Consider the following 18,706-nt stretch of genomic DNA (forward strand, 5'->3'; position numbering starts at 1 on the left):
GTCATCTCTTTCTCGGGGAAGTCTTTCCTCGTCACCCCCCAGATCAGATCGGTACAACTTTGCACTTCTGAGGGGAAGAACACATACGTGCACACAAGGAGTCTGCGGCAGCATGCTCTGCTCTAAAGAGGATCATGCCACTGAGGCCACACTGGCCACTGCCACAGGGCACACATGCACAGAGAAAGAAAATAAAAGCAAGAACAAGTTCAAATGTGGGGGCGGGGCTGGAGACACGGCTCAGCCTTAAGAACACTGGACTACAGACACACACACACACACACACATACACAATACATGCCTTTCATCCCAGCAGAGATAGATGGATCTCCATGAGTTCAAGACCAGCCAGACCTACATAGAGCCCTCGTCTCAATAAATACATAAAATCTTAGAAAGAAAATGTTCAAAAAAGTAAAGAGGGTTAAATATACAGCTCTGTGGTGGAGTGAATGACCCTGGATTTAATTTCCAGAACTTAAAATATTAGAAGGGAAGAGAAGGGGAAAAAAGGAGGGATGGAAGGAAGATGAACCTTGTCCCGCTAACTTCTACTGTCTGTCATGACTGAACACAGGCTTCCTTCTTTGATGTTCACAATGGGAGACCACAGAAGTCATCTGTGGTCTTGTTCGACTTAAGAGGAACAATTCTGGTTGATACCTTTCAGCTTTGCCTCTCTCAAGTACAAACAAAAGAACCCACAACACAAACACTCTGACAGCTGAGTCCTACACGTCTCCATTCCTAAGGGATCTGGTTCTCCTGAAGTTCCTAGAGCTGGAAACTCCCCAGGATCAGAGTTCTGTGTCATTCCCACCTAGGACTGCTGTCTGTAACTACGACAAAGCCAGACAGTGGGGCCGCACACTCAGGAGGCAGAGGCAGGTCAGATCTCTGAGTTCGAGGCCAGCCTGGTCTACAGAGTTCCAGGACAGGTAGGGCTACACACTGAAACCCTGTCTCAAAAACCAAAACAAGACAATGGGACAAACACGGAGGCTTCGGGCGCTCAAAGGCCTTCCCTGGGAGATAGAAATCTCTGATTCAAAGAAGCCGCTTCCTCCTCCTCAGCGACCCCAGGCTGAGCTGTGGCTAATGCAGGGCTGGGTAAGGCAGGCTTCGAAAAACTGTCTTAATTTTTAAAAAATCCACAGTATTCATTTTATATAAAATGACATAGTAACAAGGATCTGAGTTAAGGCCTGTGACACTAGAGGCAGAGCCTTTGAGATAAGGATGGGTTCTGGTCCTTGCCTGTCCTTCTGGGCAGCCTCACCACACTCTCCTAACCCAGCAGCCCTCAAAACCCACTCGCACTCCATCAAACCCTCTGGGAGTCTATTGCTGCTGTGGTCACTGGCTGGTTTAAGGCAAGGTTTCACTATAGGTCTCAGGCTTGCCTGGAACTTACTATGTAGACCAGGCTGGCCTCAAACTCACAGAGATCCGCTTGCTTCTCTCTCCTGACTGCTGGTTAGATTGTACTGCATGCCTAGCTCTGTTTTCCTTTGAGGGCCTGCCCTCCAGCCCTCTGTTCTAATCACTGCATCTTTACTGTTGCTTACACAAGCTAAAGTCATCTTGGAAGAGGAACCTCAATTGAGAAAATGCCTGTGTCAGATGGAGACAGGTTTGTGGGATATTTGCTCTTCTTTCTTTTCTTTCTTTTTCTTTTCCGAGGGAGGGTTTCTCTGTAGAGTCTTGGCTGTTGTGGGGCCTCCTGCCTCTGCTTCCCAGGTGCTGGGATTAAAGGTGTGTTAATTATTGAGATAGGACATCCCAGCTAACTTGAGTGGTGTCACCCTGGAAGGTGACTTGGGCTATATAAGAAAGCCGGCTGAGCAAGCCATGGAGAGCAAGCCAATAAGCAGCATTCCTCCGTGGCTTCTTCTGCTCCAGCTCCTGCCTCGAATTCCTCAGTGACAGAGTATGACCTGACAACTCTAAGATGAAACAAATCCCCCCCCCCCAAGTTGCTTTTGGTCATCGTATTTCACTACAGCAATAGGAAGTAAATAAGACACCCTCCAAGAGAATGTCCCTTCAACGTACCCATGATCCTGCGAATGGGGTCCTCGGGACTGGCGAGGGCCTGAATCTGGCCCTTGAGCACGGTCTCCTTAGCAACGGAGAATGGGGAGGAGCCACACAGGGAGAGGCAGCTGCTCACCTCCAGGCACACCTTCTCGCCAATGGAAGCCAGGGCGTCCTCCAGATGGAAGGAACTAGAACAGAGAGGGGAAAGAGGAGCAGGAGACCAAGGGATGCAACCCTGGCCCTGTCGTGACAAGGATGACAGCGTGTGGGACCTGTGGCTCCCTTCCCTGCTCCCTCATCTCCTAGGCTGTGATCCTTTTTAATCATACCAAAGTGGTTGCTCTCTGCTGTGGGCGGGGTCTCATAGAACCCAGGCTGGTCTAGAACTTGTACTTTACAGCGGAGGAAAACTGTCAACTTCAGATGCTCCTGCCTCTATTTCCCAAGATTAGACCTGTGAGCTACGATGTCGGGTTTTACAGTGCTCTGAGCATGTTAGGCACATGCAGTAGGCATGCACTCTCCCAACAGAGCTACATCCCAAGCTTCAAAGCACAAAGCTCATGCCATCAGTGAATCAGAGCTGGCTTCTAACAACCAACAGAGGAAACACAGGAACCAGAAACTGGGTAGCCGTGGGACAGGACAGGGAAGCCCTATTCATCAAATGCTCTTCTGTATCTTGATTTTTTTTTTTTTAACCATGCTGGAGATCAAGCCCCAGGCTCATATATAGTAAGCACATTGCCAGCTGAGGCATATCCCCAACCTCTGCAGCTGTTTTGGTTGGTTTGGTTTTTTGAGACAGAAGACAGCTAAGGCTAGCTGTGGATTTCTGTTTTTCCTTTCAGGCGCTAGAGCAACTGACTGTCCTGGGGCCAAGGTCTACGTTCCACTGGATTCTCTAAGGTCATGGTATTTACTGCTAGTTGAACAACTCAGTAGGTGCAAGTCAGTGGGGTGACTGGTTAGTAAATAAGATTAAGTTAGAAAACAGGTTAAACATAGGACAAGTTCTACCTCGGGAGGTGTCTACTTCAGTCTATCTGTGTTAGAATGTTCTGGTCACAGCCACGTTGCTCATTGTGGGCTCTGAGCCTTTCAGACATTTGAAAACCACAGCCCTAGAGCCTTGTAAAATCCACAGTTCCCTGTAGCTTGAACATGATAGCCATAAATAAACTTCAGGTAGGCAAAGTCTTCTCTAATCTCCTAGTGGCCTCACACTGGGAAACTCCCACTGTACACTACAAGTCCATCCACTCTAGGGTCCCAGCCACTTACGGCAGATGCATGTCCGTTAGCAGAGTCTTCACCATCATCTTGAGCTTCTCGGCAAAGTCGGCATGCCCAGAAATTCCCGGTGCAGCGGTACTGAACGTGACCAGCAGCACGGCTCCCAGGACGGCCAGCTGCTCCAGCTGGAGCTGGAGCTCTTGGAAACGAGACTGGTCCATCAAAACTGTCTGCAATGAACACACGCGGCACTGCTGAGCAGAAATTCAAGATGGCCAGCAGAGGGCAGCAGAGCCGCACCTCCGCCTGCTCTGTGGTACCCTTTCAGATGTCCTGCATGCCTTTCAGAGCTAGAAGAGCACCACATGTTAGCTCAGGCAGGTCTGGCGATAAACCCAACCCTTCACAGGACTATGACCTCAGGCAAGTGCCTTTACTGTCTGAGACTATACAAAAAGGGACAGCCCTTTTTACAGCGCCTTGAAAGATGAAGAAACCCCCAGCAGGGGAGCAGCTGAAAGCCACTACTCCATCAGTAGGAGGGGAGGTACAGTAGCAGGAAGGGAAGGGAAAGAAGATGAAGCTAGGGTGCCCAATGCCTTCCTATGTGTCCAGAACTAACTGTCCCAGACTTGAAAGGGAAACATCCAAGTCCTGAGGTGACCCCATTTTTATCCCCCACAAATCAGGAAATCACCTATGCTGATAGATGGGAGAATCTTGAAGCAGAGCCTACGGCTATTCATCCTCATATCCATAGCACAAAGGAGCCCCAAGAACTCCAAGAGCTCCAAGGTGGGCACCCCTCCACCCACCCACAAATACACTCAGAAAGCTGAGACAGGAGGATTGCTATGAGTCTAAAGCCAGCCTGAGATACAAAGTGAGGCTGTCTCAGAACAAACAAAAACAATAACCAACTCAGGTATGTAAATAAAGAGAACAGTCAGAAATGACAAATTGAGCAGAACTCATAACCACATAAAAGCCACCTGAAAGTGGACTTCGTCTCATGTTAAAGAACCCAAGCCTTCCCTACAGAGACACTAGTGTTAAAGGACCCAGGCCTTCCCTACAGAGACACTAGTGTTAAAGGACCCAGGTCCCACCCTACCTGACTATCCCTAGCTACCAGAGGAGATGAGGGAAAAGCAGCAAGGTCAAAAAGGTGTTGATTCAGTTCAGAGGTTTTTGGTTGTTTTCTTTGGGGGGTGGGTAGGCTTGGGGGCTGGATCTCACCACATCGCTGTGGCTGTCCTGGAACTCACTCTGTAGACTAGGCTGGCGGCAAACTCAAAGAAATCCACCTGCCTCTGCCTTCAGAGCACTGGGGTTATAAGTGTGCACTACAATGCCTGGCCCAGATCTGAGTTTTCACAGGTTAATCAGACAAGCTCTAAGAACCTCTTTGCTGGGGTCTGGAGAGATGGCTTAACAGTTAAAAATACCAACTATTCTTCCAGAGGTCCTGAATTCAATTCCCAGCAACTACATGGTGGCTCACAAATATAATGGGATCTGATGCCCTCTTCTGGTGTGTCTGAAGAGAGTGACAGTGTACTCACATACATAAAATAAATAAAACTAAAAGAAAAAAGAAGAGCGAGAGAAGAAAGACAGACAGACAGACAGAATGAATGAACCTGCTTTGCTGTAAGAAGATAACAGGGATGTGGTCTATGTTGTAATCCTGAAATGTTGAGGCAGGAGGATCAACAAGAGTTTGGGAATGGGCTATAGTGTTGAAAACAATAACCAGATAACGGAGTCAGAGCCCGGACTCCTTAGGAGGTTAAACCTCCCTGAAGACTGAGGTTTCTTCATTAACAGCTTCCATTTATCTCACTGCTCACAAAGGCATGATATCAGTTAGCGTGGCAAGACTTGACTTCAGGATGCAGAAGACTGCCAATAACAGACATGCAGTCCCAGTAAAAACCACCATCTTCCCATTGTAAGAGAAGTGTCAGGTCGAGAACTTCCCTCCAGAAGATCTCATGCCACTACCCAGTGTCACAATTTCTAACAAGCCAACACCACCTTTAGGTCCCCTTTAGTACCAACAGGGAACTCAGGCAAGAAGGGAAGCTTACAGCTCTTGAAAGGAAACACAGGGGCCATGACAGAGACGTTTACAGAAGCTGCAGGTCTGAAGCTGAAAAAAGGAACAAGTGCTCTCAAAGAAGACAGAGGAAGCCACACACCAGCTTAGTTTCTGCCAGAGAAGTGGGGAACCCCTCATTAGTCATCCTCTTGAATGGTTCCTGCAGCTAGACCTGCTTAGGATAATGCTCACCGTGGGAGTGGCAGAAGTTTCTGGAGAGCAAGCTGTGAAACAAAACCAGGGTTTTTTGTTTGCTTGTTTGTTTGTTTTTATGGTTTTTTATTTTATTTATTTATTTATTTATTTATTTATTTATTTTTGGTTTTTTGTTTTTGTTTTTTCGAGACAGGATTTCTCTGTCTGAACTATCTCCAGAACTCACTTTGTAGACCAGGTTGGCCTTGAACTCAGAAATTAAGGATGTGCAACACCCATACACATCTTTTCTTTAAAAAAAAAATCATGACAAATTGAATAAAAACAGTGTACTCATATACATTAAATAATCTTAAAAAACAAACAAACAACAAACAATAAGAACTATCCAGAACAGACAAATATGGAAAGCAGAACTGAAAGGAGGAGAAAAGTCCGCTGGCTAACGATGCTGCCAGGGGGACTGTATAAGTCTGAAAATATACCAGAAAGCACGGAGTGACACATGCTAAGGAGGAAAGGACAGGCAGATCTCCACAAGTTCAAGACTACCCAGGAATGCATAGCAAGCTCCAGGACAGCCAAGGGTACATGGAAAACCCCTGTCTCAAAAACACAAAGGGAGGAGAACAAGAGAGAATGATGTGGGAATGGAAAAGAAGGACCACATTGCATATTTTCTCATATGTAGAATGTACACATATGTGCTAGAACAATAAGAGTCTTTAAAAAAAACAACAACAAAAAACCAACTGTGCCCCTTGAGACAGCGTGTGAATGGCTAAGGTGCCCACAGCACCTACCTCAGGGAAAGGTCTCTGGAAGTGGTCCCATTTCAGAAGCTTCAGGTAGGCGAAATTCTGGACAGAAACAGGGGTCAGGAGTGGGGCATCCCCAGAGCCAGCAGCGCCTCCCCCAGCTGGCAGGGCATGTTTGTACTTCTGACTCAAAAGGTCATTTGTGGCCTCTTCCAGCCACTGTGTGGCAAAGTCCAGGGAGTCTGGAAAACAGGGCTACACTCATCACCCTGACATTTGCAGGGACACTTCTTGGAATTACCTTAATGAAGAGAGTTTCTCCAGTGAAATTCAAGGTAGAGAATGAACTTTGAAACCCACAGACTGAATCCAAATCACCATATTGCTTTTCGATAGCTTCGTGACCTCAGACAAATCTCAACAGAAGATTCCTGTCATAAAGAAATGCATGACACCTGCCTCACGGCTGACATTGCGAGAACCTGGCCTGGCCTGGCCTGCTTCCTTCCTACCTACTCTTTTCTCTAGTAGTGAGCACATTCGAGGTGGCTGGAAGACCAGATTGACTGCAGCTCGGAGGGATGCTAAAAGTTCTGGCTCACAGACAAACAGGACAAGACACCAGCTGGAGTCCCTTTGTTTAGCAAAGCATTTACACCGAGGGCTAGCCTTGTTTCTGGTGTGACTCACGCAGTGGGAGCATGTCAACGGGGCCCTCAGATGGCTTTCAGTGGCCTTTATGTCCCCTCTGCTTTCCTTAGTAACACATAGGTACCTATCAGAACACCAGTGTCCTCCACATTCTGAGTAGAAAGTGCTCCTTGAGAGAGGTGCAGCCCTGGTGGAAGCTCCTTCAAACCAAGCAGGAGCTGGGGTTTCAGCCACTGTCAGCTCCTCCCTGGTGCTGCACCTCTGTTCTCCTCACAAAGTTCTCAATTTGGTCCTGACTGCTGATATACAGCCTTCTAGAGACAGGCTTTCTCTGTGGCATTCAGGCTTTGGAAACCTTGGAGAGGTGGACAAGTGACTGTGATGTCTCTAGGTAGGCTCCTACGCAGCAACGATTCTTTCAGGGCAGCTGAGCTTCTGGCACCTGACTCTGCCACGCTCTTTAGCCTAGAAGACCGTGACCCCAGACAAACTGAAATGTGTCAGCCAATCTTCGCCCACTACTTCTACTCTCCCCTCTTTCCATTCCTCCCAGCCCCAAGCTTCCATATAAGGCTGCAGGAATTAACTTCCTTCCATGGCCACTGAGTTAACCAACCTGGTCAGGCAACAAGATCTATTCAGACTGCCATTCCCATCTCATCAGCAAAGCTATGCTACCTGAAATGCACCACCGCATGGCACCTGGAAGCAGCCTACAAACACAGCTATACTAGACTCAGTCAGTTGTTTACCTGAAGTCACGCGAGGCTTGTAAAAATGAAATTTTCTTCCCAGCACTTGGGGAAGCAAAGACAGAAAGACTGTCATAGTTTAAGGCCAGCCTGGATTTCACAATGAACACCAGGCCACCTGGGCTGCAGAACAAGACCTGGTCTCAAAAACAAAACAAAAGCTGGGTATGGTGGTGCAAGCCTTAATCCTGCCACGGGAAAGGCAATGTGCACTCTACCCAGAGCTGTAAGTATTTTGAGACCCTGACACAGAAACAAACACAAAAAAACAACCAACCAACCAACCAAACAAACAAAAAACCCCACTAACCATACACCACCACCAAGCTGTGAAAGCTGCCCTTTCCTGGTTGTGAATTCTGAGTTATGAATAAGGAAAGAGGCAAAGTGACACTCCCTGCCGTTCCGATCAGCAGGAGAAAAGCTAATTAACAGAGATTTGTCATCAAGGACAAAAATCAAGACCTGAAATATAATTTAGCTGAAACTGATGTTTTCCTTTGGGAAAACAAAAAATTTAATCTAGTAATTTTCATTTTTTCCATTTTTACTCTCAGGTCCTACCCACATAGCTCTTGTCAGCTGAGTTTACTCCTCGTTATTTTGTTTTTGATGATTAACAGCATCCCGGGCTTTTCCTTCCTCAAAGCACACTACCTCCATCCATTCTCGCCCTGGGCTCCAAACAGTCACTGGCTTTTATGAAACGTGTACAAGACAAAAGCTGACTGATGAAAAATGCCAACAGAGCTACTCACTCGGCTGCCTCTCCAGCACTTCCTGAAACTTCCTCCTCTCATACTCGACTGACTGCTGCATGAGGTGCGGCCTAATGCTACTGATGGCGAAGTTGGCCATGTCAACTTTCATTAGGTCCAACACAGAAAATATTGCCCTGAAAAAGAGAGAAAATGTTTAGAAGCAGGCAGTCATGATGCCTTTAAAGGAAAATACTTTTAAAGTCATAATACTTTAAAGGAAACAAGATACGTGTTTCATCTTAGAAGGGGCAGCAAAAGAAATCTGGGAAATCATGAGAAAAAAATGGATTAAGAAAATGAATTTAGGGGACTGGAGAGATGGCTCAGCGGTTAAAAGCACTTCCTGCTCTTCCAGAGGACCTGTGCTGGCTAGGATGCTCAGCCTCTGTATCAGTTCCTCTTTCTAGGTTCCTGCCCTCGCTGCTTTTGATAATGAACTATGGAACTGTGAATAAAAGAACTCTTTGCAGGCTGGCGAGATGGCTCAGAGGGTAAGAGCATTGGCTGCTCTTCTGAAGGTCCTGAGTTCAATTCCCAAAAACCACATGGTGGCTCACAACCACCAGTAATGGGACCTGATGCCCTCTTCTGGTGTGTCTGAAGATAGCTACAATGTACTTACATATAACAATAAATAAATCTTTAAAAAACAAAAACAAAAACCCTATTTCCCCCAAGTTGTTTTTGGTCATGGTGTCTCACCACAGCAATAGGAACCCTAAGACAAAGTGGTACTAGAATCATGGGTCATCGCTGTGACAGACCTGACGATGTTGTTTGGAGAGGATTGTGGAAGGACTTTGGAACTTTGGGCTAGAAAAGCTCAGTGAGATTTTCTGTGGAACCTTGGAATCTGTTGAGAGCAGTGCAGATGATGCAGGCCCGGCATGTGAAGTTCCAGAGGGAAGTTGGAGAGTCACTTAAAGACACTATCAAGGCTGTTTGCTATTTCGGGTTGACAATCTGTGGTTCTTAGGTTAGCTAGGGGTGAAGAGTCAGCTGTGATTTACAAGAGACCAGAAACACTTCAGTAAAACCTTTGCATTACTGGGACAACTGATGCTGGCTTGCTGAAGCTAAGCAATTTGTAGTGATTAAGAAACCAGCCTCACTAAGGTGAAATCTTCTGGAAGTGTTTCAACAGTCAGTATACAGAAGCTGTGTTCCAGAGGTGGCCAACACTGTCCCTCATACTAGCAGCTGAATTTGGGACTGTGTAAGAGTCGCCAGGTTGACCTCATTTTGAAGGTATGAAGGGATCAGGGAAAGCAACTGAGGCTTGGCACCTTGAGAAGCCAGGAGAGGCCATTGGTAAAGGTGGAGCCACAACAGCAGAAGAAGCCCCAGCATTGAAGGAGTCATGAGGAAAGTTGAGGCTTTGCACCATGATGAGAACCCAGGAGAGGCTATTGGTTAAAGTACATCCTAGTTGCAGAGGACCCCAGCATTTTGGAGATGCCAATACCATGGAACAACCTCCAAGAATAGCAGCAGCCATGTGGAGTGGAAGCCTGAACCTAGAAGACATGCTCTGTGTATTGCATAGGGCAGATGTCCCAGGCTCTTTGGAGGAGCCCAAAATATCAGGAGTGAATCCCAGACACTGGACATTGAGAGATTTACACAGTTGTAGTTTGGTTTTGCTTCGATCTGTTTGTGACTATGCCCTGGCTCTTCCTTCTTGAAATAAAATATTTAATTTAATTACTATTTTTATAAAAGCCAACAGTTGAGAGACTGAGTTTTTGAAAGAGATTTTGGGATTTTAGAGACTGAATATTTTAAAGAGACTGAACTTTTAGTGTGATTGAATTTATAAAGACCATGGGACTTTTAAAGTTATTTATGATTTATATTGTGATATTAATATTACTGTGCCATCTTGGAGCTAAATGATAAAGAAAAGGTTCTAAATGAAAAGCGTTATGTTTGTGTGTCAAGTTGGCAAGGGGTCAGTTGTGCTGGCTAGTTTTATGTCAATTTGACACAAGCTAGAACATCAAAGGCGAGACCTCAGTTCAGTTCCCAGCACCTATGTTGGGTAGCTCTCTGGCCTCCTCTGGCATCAGCACTCTCATGGGCATACACAGACAGACAGGCAGACAGACAGACAGACAACAAAAATAAAATCACTTCTAAAAAGTACAACAAATTTGGAACACAAACTCTTAACTAATGGCTTGAAAGAGTACAAAATTTTAAGGTGCTTTTTAAACATCCTAATCTTGCCACTGCCTTTCCAGCCTAGAATTTGTTCCTTGGCTCTAGGCCAGCCCTCCTGACAGGCAGCCTGAGGAAGGACAGAGATCTCGACAGACACTGAAGCTCTTTCATGTTCATGCTTACATAGGTCAATTCATTTTCTAAGCAAAGAATAAAAACAGGCTACGTGAGGGGGCTCATACATATAATCCCAGCACTGTGAAGACAGAGGCAGGAGGATCTCTGTAAGTCCCAGACCAGTATGGTCTACAAGTGACATTCCAGAACAGCCAGAAGTGCACAGAGACTTTTGTTTGTTCCAAACAAAACCAAGCCAAACCTAACTTCCTCCTTTCTTCCTCCCTCTCATCCCAGTTTCTGTTTTAAGCGTTACTTTGTGCTCTGGTTCAGTGGCATAACTGCTAGCTCACATTCTGTTCCCAAAGGACAAGCCCCAACCTGCTACTGAGATTGCCTTCCACCCTGTCTCCTACACCATGACTCTGGACTACTAAGTGCCCACCTGCAGGAGGTAGTTAAGAACTTGAGGTTCAGGTGTAGATGTGGCCCCGCATAAAAGCAGGGCTAGGATCAAATGTGCTCTCAGGTCCATGGCCCTTTAGAACCACAGCCTTCACACGGGGTCACGGGGTCACGGGGTTCTGCTTCCCCCGAGATTCTGTCCAGCTCACAGATCCTGAGAGGCACGCCATCTCTACTGCAAACACTCCTTCTAGTTCTCTAGGATTACCTGCAGGGAAACAGAGGCATCCGAACCTACTCATGTGGGGGGGTTGGGGGGGCACTGATTTAGAGAAACCCTAAACATGCTCACAGGGTGATTTCAAAAGCCCAGATCTCCCCACTTCTCTTTATAAAAGTCAACAGACTGGACGACTTAAGTCATCGCAGACACAAACAGCTGGAACTAAGAAGCACTTCTCTCTCTTCCTTATTTTACGTATTCATTCAATCCAGCCATACTTAAATGACTATTTTATGTGCATTGGTATTTAGCCTGCATGTATGTCTGTGTGAGGGGGTCAGATCCCCTGAACTGGAGTTACAGACAGTTGTGAACTGCTATGTGGTTGCTGGGAATTGAACCTGGGTCCTCTGGAGAAGCAGCCTACACGCTTAACCACTAAGCCATCTCTGTAGCCCTTATTCATTCTCTCTTTTTTTAAGACAGTATCTTACTGTGGGCCCCCAAAATAGATTTGAAATCAAGATCCAACCTTAGTCTTTTAGTGCTACAAAAACAGTGGCAGTTAGTGACAAAATTCTAACATTTCTGTGTTTTAGATGTTTGTTTTAGAAACACTTTTGGAATGACTGAGTTCCTAGGCTTCATGAAATGTAAATCTGCAGCCAGGCAGTGGTGGCGCAGGCAGTGGTGGCACACGCCTTTAATCCCAGCACTTGGGAGGCAGAGGCAGGCGGATTTGAGTTCAAGGCCAGCCTGGTCTACAGTGAGTTCCAGGACAACAAGGGCTACACAGAGAAACCCTGTCTTGAAAAACAAAACAAAAAAACAAAAACAAAAACAAAAACAAAAAAAAGTAAATCTGCAATGGGTTTTCTTTTCTTTCTTTCTTTCTTTTTTTTTTTTTTTTTTTTTTTTCTGTGAGGAGCCGCCCTCACATTTGCCATTATAAGATGGCACTGACAGCTGTGTTCTAAGTGGTAAACATAGTTTGCACACATGCAGGGGCAGTTTTCCCACCATGTGTTCTGCCTTTCCCGTGATGACAACTGGGCCGATGGGCTGCAGCCAATCAGGGAGTAATACGTCCTAGGTGGAGGATAATTCTCCTTAAAAAGGGATGGGGTTTCGCCATTTGCTTGCTTGCTCTCTTGCACTCTGGCTCCTGAAGATGTAAGCAATAAAGCTTTGCCGCAGAAGATTCTGGTTTGTTGCGTCTTTCCTGGCCGGTCGTGAGAACGCGTCTAATAACAATTGGTGCTGAAACCCGGGAAAAGAAACATCTTCAGGCAAGAGCGAAGACCCCCTGCTACAGGGAGGATTCAGAACTGCATAACGGGGAAGAAGGGGTTAATAAAGTGTTCCCGTAAAACAGACTGTTGAGAAGGATCCGGCGTGGATTCAGAACTCTTCAGCTGGGGAATGGTACTGGTAAGTCTCCCAAATTGATCTCTGGGTTAAAGGGGGATATTTTTAAGAGAAAGAAGAAAGATGAGGACTAAATAAACTGCTGTTAGAAGGACTGGTGGTAGCATCATTCTTGCTGGTCGAGAGCGGGCGCGACAATTGGTGGCCCGTACGGGGAACCGACTCCCCCACCGAGTTCAGAACTTTCAGCAGTCAGTGGTTGCCGGCAGGGTAAGTTCACGGTGAGTGAAACTTGCGACCCCAGGAGTTTGGGAAGGACCTGGGATAAAATAGAGGTGAGCATAAAGTTGCCAGCAAGCAGGCACAAGGTAACGATAAGGTTCATGGCTTTGGGACAAGTTAAGGTTCACGGTTTCAGGATAGATTAAGGAACTATGATAACCTCAGTGTAGTGATCAATAGATCCTCGCTGTGTAGTTATGCTTTTTTCTCCCATTGACCCTTTGTGGGTAGGTCTGATAGTTTTGGTCTTGTTTGTTCTGATATATGGACTCTGTTACTGTTTGAAACTGTGTGTAGAGGCAGTCAAGACAGGTCAGAAAATCCTTACAGAGCAACAAGAAAATATGTCGGAAGAGGAGAAGGGCTTAAAAAGAAAAAGGAAAAAGAAAGGAGACACAGTGTTATCAGGTGGACAGAAAGGACAGGACAAAAGAGCTGAGGCGGAGGAGGAAGGCGAATTAGCTTTTGCTCCCCCTCCCTATGCCTCCTCGTCAGCCATCTATGGGCAGACCTTCTGTCCGGAGGTCTGGAAAGAGGATAGATTCTCCTTGCTGGGATGTCCTATTTTCACTGATCAAGCTGAATTTGCATGGGATAGAGATATGCTGCTTGATCAAGGTCGATTTGCACAACAACAAACAGGATATCCACTGCAGGTGTTTGAACAGGTGAATCAGATTGTTATAAGGGCGTGGAAATCATTGCCTAACAGAGGGAAAGTTAGTGAAAACTTGACTCTCATATTGACTCCCCAGATGGACACACAGGTGATTGAGGTTATGGTCTCATCACCATGAGGTATTGTGTCCATCTCCACTGGGGATCGATCGAATCAGGTGTTGACTTGGGCGAGAAGGTCTGTTTGTGTTTCCACAGGACCAGACAGAACCTCTTTGGGTGCCGGAGAGATTGGTGAGACGCTACAAGAATGAGGCTCCTGATCCAGTTGCCCCTGTGGATGTGGTGGATATTCCCACAAGCACAAACGATGGAGCCGAGATGAGAGATCCTTTCGGTATTCCAGAAGCCGATACCAGCTCGACATGACATTCAAATTTTTCCACGCTTTTTGATCCCTGAATTCCCCTTAAAGAGATAGCCCCGCTGGCCATCTATCCCTTGCTTCAGAGAAGATGAGTGGGGATGAGAGCCCTGGGATGTATGCTTGTTATAGTGTGTGTGTTTTTTGTGTTTGGCACATGTGTTAGGTGCAGAGTGTGCGGCCCGCACTTTCGCCATGGTAGCGTAGGCTTTTGCTGCAGTGGAGGCGGGACAATCTCCTCAGATTCGGTTTGCCGCTCTAAAAGAAATTATGCTGCATTATGCCGTGGGGTGCGAGGCTAAGCACTGCACAGAGGATAGCTTGCTGTTGGCATCCTGTGGAAGGCACGTCTGATTGCATGAAGGTTCAGTGTCCTAGTTCCCTTCCCCCAGGAAAAACGACACGGGAGCTGGCCAAGACCTCTCTGGGTGATGAGCCTAAGGGATGGTTTTGTGTAGGGCCCCTATGCTTGCACACTGGGGATCAGACCTCTACCTTCACCCATGAGGCTTGCTTGCAGCAATTAAGATCTGGCCATAGGTTAATTAACATCCTGGCCTTTTGATGCACCTGCCACAAGCAAAACACAATCTCCCCAGGTGTGGCTTGGCATGATAGAGAGGTAGTCAGTGATAAGACTCCCTGGGCATGTCACCAACCTAAGACAGGGATCAAACCAATGCTGTTTGTCACCCAAGGACGGGTAAGGGGCATGGCTGCGGGGGGCTATCTACAGACATTCTCTCTGCCAAAAAAGAAAAAAGGGGGAATTGTGGGGAGCGGGTGTGGCGGCAGTCCCAAAGGCGCCAGGGACTGCAGCTAAGTCATATGACTTGCACCTGACTTCCTCATATAAGACACAAACATCTTGAGTGCTGCGCAGGTGTACCAGGATACAGGTGAATCAAATTTGATGGAGATTTGCCCCTGCTGCCCTGATTAGCTGAAGCCTCGTGACTGGCGAGGGGGCGTGGCCTGCGGTGCGTGGATGAGAGAGAGTATAAAAAGGAGTGAGAGGCCCAGGGTTCGGGGGAGATATAAAAACAAGGGAGATATAAACAGGGGAGATATAAAAACAAGGGAGATATAAACAGGGGAGATATATAAACAAGGGAGATATAAAAACAAGGGAGATATAAAAACAAGGGAGATATAAACAAGGGAGATATATGGAGAAAGAAGAAACAGGACTGAATAAATGTGTGCAGAAGGATCCTGTAGCAGCGTCGTTCTTCATGGCCTGTTGAGTGCGCGCAAGATTTTTCTGTCCTGGAGCTCAACTTTGTAGACCAGGCTGGTCTCAAACTCAGAAATCCGCCTGCCTCTGCCTCCCGAGTGCTGGGATTAAAGGCATGGGCCACCACGCCCGGCAGCGTTTTCAACTAGAAGTATTGCTATGGACACATTCCATACCTGAAGAGAGGCACTATTTCCTTAATGCCCTTTAGTTTTTTAACTTCCTCATCTCGAGCAGGTGCACACAATATCCCCATCATGCCAATAATGAACTCTGCCAGCTTGGAAATGTCTAGGGCCCCATTCTCTGCTTCTTGTTTTATCAGCTCCAGATCCAAGACTTCCGTTATCTGGTTTCTTAGTCTAGTGTGACCAGGCAGCAAGAAAGATAACAGAGTCTACAAGAGAGCAAAGCTAAGCTTAATCAGAATTTCTCAGTCATGAATCATGTTTATTATACATGAAGGATTTGTTACTATTCAAAAAGAAAGCCCTACCTACTGCTATTATAGTGCACATATTTTCAGCTTCTTATTTAACACATCTACAGATAAACATGCACATTAATCATTTAAAATAACTATTTAAGCATTGTTCATATTCTAGAAACCACCTGGACATGAGAAAACACTGGGAGTTTGTTGGTTGGTTTGTGTGTGTTCTTTGGGGCAGGGTCTTGATGTGCTGCCCCATCTGCCTACAAGCTCGCTATCCAGCTTCCCAAGTGCTAGCTTGCATCAGGGTATGTATTACCATGCTTGCCTAAAAATAATCAATGATAAGCCAAGTTGCTGTGGAAGCCTGTGAGCCAACCACTGATTCTAATTTTCCCAGGTAACAATTCTTTAGTATGAAGGTTAAAGCCACTGAGGAAAGTCCTTCCATCCCCAGCCTTTTCTATCCCAAGGCGTAGTTACTTTTTGGCTAATATAAGTTGAACGTTAGTTACTAAGATTTTATAAATACCTATTTTATAATGCAAGTTTTGTAGTCTCTAAGCAATATGAACATTTTCTTTGTTGTACAAAAGTAGAACCTTCAGGTTATCATGACTTGGTGAAAAAAAGACATTAAAGGGCAGCAGTGGCTGAGTCAAATACTCAATCCAAATTCCTTCAAATAAATTAACCTTGGGGCCCTTAATTTCTTTAGTTTTCTGGCATATTAAATGGTCCCTAAGCACCACTCACTCTTAGTCTTACCTCTTTGATCTCTCCTACAAGTTTGATGGCATGGTCATATGTTGGGGGCTCTTCACTTAACTGGACACTCAAGCAATCCCAGAATGCTTTATGTACAATCTCTTTTACTCTCTTCTCCAAGCTAAAGACAACAGGAAAAAAAAAAAGACAAATATTATATATGCCTGTGTTTAAAATCACTTTCAAAATTATAAATTCTATGGCGATCGAGTAACAAATCTTTAAAACCATAGAAACCAAGGAAATGCATACTAGATGTAAGCTGATGACACAACTATTTACTTTGCCTCTTAAGAAGAGTGGCTTTCACCTCACTTAGTAGCCAACATGAATCCAGTGACGAGCCATAACAATGCCATCAGGAAGAGTGGCGTGCTGGAGAAATGCCTCAGCAGAGAAGGCACGTGCTGCTCTTACAGCAGCAGATATGGGTTCACTTCTCAGCACCCACATGGTGGCTCACAACTCTCCGTAAGTCCAGGTCCAGGAGATCCAACGCCGTCTTCTGACCCCGTGGACACCACACATGTACATGATGCACATAAATGCAGGCAGGAAAAACACTCATACACAGATTTTAAATTTCTGAAAGACTGGAGAATTCAGAGTTGGTAATTTTCATTTCTATGACTTCAGCAAGTTCCTCTGATACACATATGTGAATACCGGTGCCTACAGAGCCAGAGGCAATGGATCTCCGTGGAAATGGAGTTGCAAGTGACTATACACTGCCCAGCATAGGTGCCTGGAATTGTACTCAAGTTCTCTTGCAAGAGCAGTACCCTTAACTACTGAGCCATCTCTCCAGCCTTCATCTTTTATTATTATCTTGCTTTGTTTCTGTTTTTTGACATAGGGGCTCATTGTAGCTCTGCCTGGCTTCAAGCTCACTACATAGTTGAGGAGGACCTTGAACTGATCCTCCTGCCTCTACTTCCCAAGTGTTAGGATTGCGGGCACGTTACCATCTCACCTGGCTTCCCTGGCTCGGCAAAGGCTGGGAATTAGACGATACAGTTAACGAAGTGAATGAAACAGTGCACTGACAACACTGGAAAAATAAGAGTGGCTACTACATCCTAATAGGGAAAAGATGGCATCAAAGATCTTCACAGACTCCAGAGCCTTTACTTGTATCCTGAAGTACACGTGGCTTTCAGACTCAAATTCACAACAGTCACTCCTGACCTAGAAATATTTTTAGCAGTGATGTAAAAAAGGAAGAATGTACTTAAACACACTGGCATTGAGTGAAAAGCCATTCCCAGACCTGGGAAATGCTCTAGTACGCAAGTCCATGCACGCACCTGCCTTCGGCTAATTCAACAGCGTTAATCCGGAAGTCTCCAGTTACTACAATTTCATGGGCCAGAGCCATGTTGGTGACTCCTTTTGCTGTTTCTAGAAGTTCCTCTACAGTGACAAGCCGAGCGGGACTGGCTGTAACAGAAACCAGCATGAGAAGTCCGTTAGGTCGCAGCCAGATGGCGGCTGCACTGAGAACTCTGCCCCAGCACTCCAAACAACAGACCTAGCTTTGTCTTAGTTTCCTTTTACCTAGAATCCTAAAAGTAATAAACATTTATACAACACACAAAACGTGATTCCCACTAAGACTGCTGAAGAGAAAATAAAAAGTTAGCTTAATGACACACACGTTTAATCCCAGTACTCGGGAGGCGGAGGCAAGCACATCTCTGTGAGTTCAAGGTCAGAGCTAGTTACAGGACAGCCAAGGCTACACAGAGAAATCCTCTCAGAAAAAAACAAAAAAGGAATAGCAGCAGCAGGAGGAGGAGGAAGGAGAGGAGGAGGAGGAAAAGGAGGAAGAAGGTGAGGAAGAGGAGGAGGAAAAGGAGGAGGAAGAGGAGGAAGAGGAGGAGGAGGAGGAAGAGGAGGAGGAAAAGGAGGAAGAGGAGGAAAAGGAAGAGGAGGAGGAGGAAGAAGAGGAGGAGGAGGAAAAGTCATTGTTGCCATCATCTTACAATTCCAGAACTAGGAAAGTAGCGGCAGTAGAATCAGAAGTTCAAGGCCAGCCTGGGTTTTATACATAAGGTCTCACCTTAAAACTAGGTAACTGGGTGGGGGTGGGAGCAGGGTTTGAGGTTTTATACATAAGGTCTCACCTTAAAACTAGGTAACTAGGTGGGGGTGGGAGCAGGGTTTGAGACATAAATAAATAAATAGATTAAACAAACAGATAAGCAATG

The 18,706-nt window shown here is 45.9% G+C and overlaps 1 protein-coding gene across 3 annotated transcripts in view; it reads right to left on the bottom strand.

Moving 5' to 3' along the window:
• Nucleotides 1–18,706, bottom strand: part of Tcp11l1 (t-complex 11 like 1) — a 44,928-nt gene that overhangs the window by 14,797 nt on the left and 11,425 nt on the right. For all 3 annotated transcript variants that reach the window (XM_006499734.4, XM_006499735.3, NM_177190.5), the window contains 7 exons: nucleotides 17,804–17,936; nucleotides 16,497–16,617; nucleotides 15,472–15,692; nucleotides 8,456–8,592; nucleotides 6,340–6,536; nucleotides 3,325–3,506; nucleotides 2,056–2,228 (listed from right to left, as the gene is read on the bottom strand). In XM_006499734.4, coding sequence (XP_006499797.1) covers nucleotides 2,056–2,228; nucleotides 3,325–3,506; nucleotides 6,340–6,536; nucleotides 8,456–8,592; nucleotides 15,472–15,692; nucleotides 16,497–16,617; nucleotides 17,804–17,936 — 1,164 coding nt within the window. The remainder of the gene's footprint in view (nucleotides 1–2,055; nucleotides 2,229–3,324; nucleotides 3,507–6,339; nucleotides 6,537–8,455; nucleotides 8,593–15,471; nucleotides 15,693–16,496; nucleotides 16,618–17,803; nucleotides 17,937–18,706) is intronic.

Source organism: Mus musculus, chromosome 2 (genome assembly GCF_000001635.26).
Source record: "Mus musculus strain C57BL/6J chromosome 2, GRCm38.p6 C57BL/6J".
NCBI lineage: Eukaryota > Metazoa > Chordata > Mammalia > Rodentia > Muridae > Mus > Mus musculus.